The sequence below is a fragment of the Apiospora kogelbergensis genome (assembly GCF_038363985.1).
Source record: "Apiospora kogelbergensis strain CBS 113332 chromosome Unknown utg000019l_segment0_segment0, whole genome shotgun sequence".
NCBI classification, from domain to species: Eukaryota; Fungi; Ascomycota; class Sordariomycetes; order Amphisphaeriales; family Apiosporaceae; genus Apiospora; species Apiospora kogelbergensis.
In genome coordinates, this window is record NW_027117436.1 from 1 (window position 1) to 5,155 (window position 5,155).

Here is a 5,155-nt window from a genome sequence, read left to right on the forward strand (position 1 = left end):
ACCGACACCAGCATGAGCACGATGATGTGCCAGCTTCGCTCGCTGTAGCGGCCCGAGGTCCAGGTGACGACCAACGACACCAGGAAGGTGCCGATCCAGATGGGCGCCGTGATGAGCAGGGTCTCGACGTTGCCGAAGCCCAGCGTCTTGACGATGGCGGGGAACATGTACTGGAAGCTCTGCGACAGCAGCGACGCGTGCTGCAGCAGCGTGAACAGGTACAGTCGCGGGTCGCGGAAGGCCAGCATCACGCCCTCCTTGAGCGTGCTGGCGCCCGCCTGGTCCGCCTCGCCCGTGTCGTCGATCAGCCGCCACTGCGCGTACGCCTGCTCCTCGCGCGTGAGCCACTTGGTCGAGGCTGGGTAGTTGGGCAGGATGAAGACGGCGGAGATGGCGGCGGCGACGGTGATGCAGCCTTCGATGATGAAAAGCCATCGCCTGTTTCCGGTTCGGTTAGCCGATCGGTCATTCAGGGGCGACAGAGTTCAATAAGATGGATCGATGAATGCTTACCATCCAGCAATGCCATGCGCCCCGTTCAAGCCCCCCAAGACGCCGGCCCCGATCAGCCCGCCGAACGAGTTGGCCAGCGACGAGCCCGAGTAGAACCAGGCGATGCGGTGGGCCATCTCGGCGCGGGTGTACCAGGAGCTCATGAGGAAAACGGCGCCGGGGAAGAAGGGGGCCTCGGCGAAGCCGAGCATGAAGCGGGCGGCGACGAGCCCGCCGAAGCTGTGGGTGGCGGCCTGGCACGCCGAGATGACGCCCCAGACGGCCATGGCGACGCCGAGGTACAGCGAGGGCCGCACCCGCGTCAGCGCCAGGTTCGACGGCAGCTGCATCAGCAGGTACCCCACGAACAGGATCGACGTCGCCAGGTTGAAGTCGGTCCCCGTCATGCCCAGGTCGGCCTCGAGCGTGCCCAGGCGGGCTTGGGACAGGTTGCTGTGAGGACGGGTTTGGTTAGCTTTCTTTCAAGCCATGGCTTCGATGGTTGGGAGGAGTGGGAAAGAGACTCGGGTGGCTGGGATAAGCTTACTTCCGATCTAGAAAGTTGAGCAGATACATAAGGATGAGAATAGGTAAGAGATGTGCGTCCACTTTCCGCAGCAACTTTTTTCGTCGTCAGGTGATGCCATTCCTCTCCCGCCGAAGCGAACTGGCGATGCAGAGCCTCATCGCCGGAGGCGTCTAGCGGCTTCGGATGCTCGACCGCAGTGGCATCGGCCTTTTCTTGCTCGACCGAGTTCATCTTGTCATTGATCTTGTTGATGGATCAGCCAGCCAGTCCGTTTGAGATAGTAGTGAGACTGATATGATTCTGGGGAATTGCTTTCCGGCCGCAAGAACTATAAGAGAATGAAGGGAATGTGTTGATAAGAAATCATCAAGTAAGCAAGCTCCGTCGTCGGCAGTCCAATTGGGCCGGAAGATATCTTCGTCACTGCTCACATCATTTCCCTCGCCGGCACTGACTAGCCGCAGGGGTGCATGTAATAGCTTCGGGGTAGGTAGTAGCGAAATGGCGGGGGATGCGGGGGTTATGGAGACCCCCATGGAGACGACGGCAAGCTATTGCTAGCACAGAACCCTCTTTTTGCACGTCTTTGCTTCTTTTATCATGGCTCCAGTTACAGTATCTTGATCTGTCAAGACGCCTGCTGGAGTCACTTCCATCATCGATCTGTCTTGGGTCCGGTGTTTGTCCGGCGGTGTCTGTCCAAGGTTGTCGTGTGGCTACCGACGTGAATTGCCGCGGTGGAAACGGGATGCGGTCCCAAGACCAATCATAGCATGTTGCCGTTTCAAAGCATTCGTGGATTGCTACCCACACATCACTTCAACTTCCAGTGCATCTAAGCGGACTGATGCCGACGCGGTGCAGCTCCGACATGCTTCAAAAGGACCACGTAGAGATCGCATCCACACAAAGCAATAACCAGCGCAAACAGTGGTAAAACACCAAGAGTAAGGATAGGGCCATGAATAAATCGTGTTGGATAAACGTATATGCATCTATATCAATCAGTCTATGGGTATCATCCACCTCGTAAACCCCTTCCCTCCTCTCTCTCTCTCTCTCTCTCTCTCTCTCTCTGCCGCCACCTCATTGCCTCATCGCCGCGACTAAGCGGTCCGGCACATGCGGCCGTCCACCGCGACGTCCCAAGCCTCGCTGCCGACGGTGCGGATGGCGTAGAAGCGGCCCTCGGGGTCCCACTTGCGCTTGATCTGGAGGAGGCGGTCGTAGTTGGGCCCGAAGAAGTTCTGCTGCCAGTTGGGCTGGCGGAAGTCGGCCTCGTTGGTGTAGGTGCCCGAGCCGGGCGTCACGGCCTCCATCTGCGGCACGAACTCGTTGGTGATGCGGTGCTGCGCCGCCTCCATGTCGGCCCACGTCGCCGCCGGCACGTCGCGCCACGCCGTCGTCAGCTGCATGTGCACGCCCGTGCGGCGCCACGCCGGGTTCACGGCGTTGGCCGTGGGGAAGGGCGCCGTCGCGTTGAGCGCGTCGCCGACCGCGAGCACGCCGTTCATCGTCAGGTTCTTGAGCACGGCCTGCAGGGCGTCGTTGTTGTTGACCAGCACGTCGCGCGGGATCATGCGGCTGCCGAAGTTGTACTCCTCGACGGCGACGTGGCCGTAGGGCAGCGGGCCCATGTACGTGGCGTAGTGGTCGCGGTAGCTCAGGGTCGAGTAGCTGACCTTGTGGGGGATGCCGAGCTCGGCGAGGGCGGCGATGAAGGGGGCCAGCACCGTGTCGCGGACGTAGTCGCCCGTCGCGTTGTAGACGGTCACGGGGTTGACCATCAGCACGCTGCTGGCGACGTAGTAGACCACCATGGCGCCCTGGTCCGTCATGCCGGGCAGCAGCGCGTGGAAGCGCGACACGGCCTCGTAGAACTTGTCCTGCGTCGTGGCCGCGGCCGCCATCTGCAGCGTGGCGCCGCCGACGTTGACGTCCGGGTGGGCGCGCACCGTCATGGACGTGACGACGCCGAAGGTGCCCGGGCCGCCGCCGCTGAGCGCGAAGTACAGGTCCTCGTTCTCGTGGCGCGACGCCGTGACGAACTCGCCCGCGGCCGTCACCACCTCGAACTCGAGCGTCTGGTCCGCGGCGAGGCCGAAGGCGGTGGTCAGGGCCGAGTGGCCTCCGCCCTGGGTGTAGCCGCCGGCGATGCCGACGGTCGGGCACTCGCCGCCTACGACCACGAGGCCCTTGGCGTTGGCGGCCTCGGTGGCTTCGTAGCCGAGGATGCCGGCGCCGAACTTGACGGCGGGGCCCTGGTAGAACTCGTCGGACCAGTCGTGGAACTCAATGTTCTTGAGGTGCTGGGTCCAGATGGCGAGGGAACCGGCACCGGTAGAACGTCCAAGGAAACTGTTGGTCGGGTCAGGTCAGGGGTTGTTCTTCCTATGTTTAGGGCTAGATATAAAAGCACTTACTCATGGCCGGTGTTGCGGATCACGAGACGGATGTTGTTGGTCTTGGCAAATTTCAGGGCAGCCTGAATGTCCTCCTTGCTGGTGACATTGACGGCATATGCGGCATAGTTGCCCAACAGACAGGGCTGAGTTCTGGGGGTGAAAGGATCACAGCTTTGGTTGGCGAAGTAAGGGTGCATGACAGAGGAGGAGGAAGGTAAGCTGTCGCTGGCATTAGTCTCCCATCTTGGCAATTACTTGGGGCTGCTCGGATCGTCCGTGACTTACTGGGTTTCCGGCAGGGACCAGGCATTCTGCAGAGCGGCGCAGGCCTCGGCGTCGTAGGTAGGGTCGTGGCAGGGGGAGCCAATCGGGACAGTCGCCAACAATCGGCCGCTTACGGTCGAGTTGAGGGGTTGACCATGTGTTGGCAGAAGGCCAGCACGTGTCACCCGGCATGCAGTAGCATCCGGGGGCGGCGTTGGCGCGGCCTGGAATGGGAGGAGTGGCAGCAGCGGCAGCTAGACTGGCCGTTTGCCAAGTGGCTAGCAATAAAGAACTGAGCCTCATTTTTGCAATATGTTGGTAGGTGCACTGGGATAAGTGACAGGGAAGACGCGGCAGCAATGGGTATAAAAGAATGGCTTGGGTTAGTTGTATCAAAGGAATGACTCGGTCTGGCTGTATTAAAAGAATGACTCGCGCAAGTTGTCTATAATAAGACTGCTGCTGGGTGGTGAGGAACGAAAGAGCAGGATGCTGTCTCAAGCCGGACCTTGCGATTTATAAAGTATGTCTTCCCCAGGGCTGGACTTTCACATAGAGGACCCTGTGCCTTGTGCTCATCGTACCGTACTAACCCCTAGCTTACGATCGCATGAATGGCTCGAGATTGGGCATCGTGGAAAAGAACGGTCGAGACGATGATCCCTTCCTATCTGTGATAGCACCGCCATCGGGACGACCCACCGAGCCATGCACTCGGGACGACGACAACCATCAGCGCAGAACGGAGATGCTAACCTTGGGAAGGCCAGACGCCGGCCAAAAACTCTGCAAAAGACAAGAAGAAAAAGACTATACGGGCCGACAACTCAAATCGGGTATGCTGCTAATGCTTTGGTTGTTGCGATCAGACCAAACGGCGGAGAATGTGGGCGAGAGCGGTGCGAATAGTTGCCATGTTGCCATTGGAGGAAGAGGAGGCACAGCGCACAGAGCACCGGACTGTCTGTCCCAATCCGGGACCAATGGCCATGTGGTGAAGCTGTGCCGCAACAGAACTTGGCAGCTTTGGGGCAGGGTTGAGGGGCCAGGCTGCCAGGGGAAGGGAAGCGAGATGGCGTAGGGCCATGGGCCATGCTCTAACAGCGGCTGGAAGACGTTGCTTACTGTTCAATCGGCCGGAAGAACAGGCGGGCCTGGGATCGGTTGACTGATCCAAAATCGTGAAAGCGGCAGATCAACAGTCGTTCGGCAAGAGGCCGAAAGGGCCCGTCTTCCGTTCGACGGTGCAGCCACACCCTGGTCGCCACAGCTGCGCGGGCCAGCAGATTGGGAAGCTTCGCCGAGTCCCCGAGCTGGCCATCTCATTCTAGGCTCTGGACTCTCCAATGGTTCGCAACGGCGTCACATCGTCGTCTTCCCGGGAAGTTTCCCAGTTGCACCGGTTGCTGAAACTACTTGGGGAAGTTACACCTAAAAGCATACCTTCCCATCGTGGAACCATGGC

General features: G+C 59.9%; 2 protein-coding genes across 2 annotated transcripts; both read right to left on the reverse strand.

Annotated features, from left to right (window-relative positions):
* Positions 1–8: 8 nt before the first annotated feature.
* Positions 9–1,252, reverse strand: PG998_015006 (MFS transporter; the record flags this gene model as incomplete). Its single annotated transcript, XM_066881822.1, has 3 exons — positions 9–438; positions 514–945; positions 1,161–1,252. Coding segments are annotated over 3 exons (954 nt in total), but the record flags the coding sequence as incomplete, so codon positions are not given.
* A 1,882-nt stretch (positions 1,253–3,134) lies between these two features.
* On the reverse strand, positions 3,135–3,623 carry PG998_015007 (FAD binding domain-containing protein; the record flags this gene model as incomplete). Its single annotated transcript, XM_066881823.1, has 3 exons — positions 3,135–3,149; positions 3,205–3,379; positions 3,445–3,623. The coding sequence occupies 3 exons, from the start codon at positions 3,621–3,623 to the stop codon at positions 3,135–3,137; spliced, it is 369 nt and encodes a 122-aa protein (XP_066723021.1).
* Between the last annotated feature and the right edge of the window lie 1,532 nt (positions 3,624–5,155).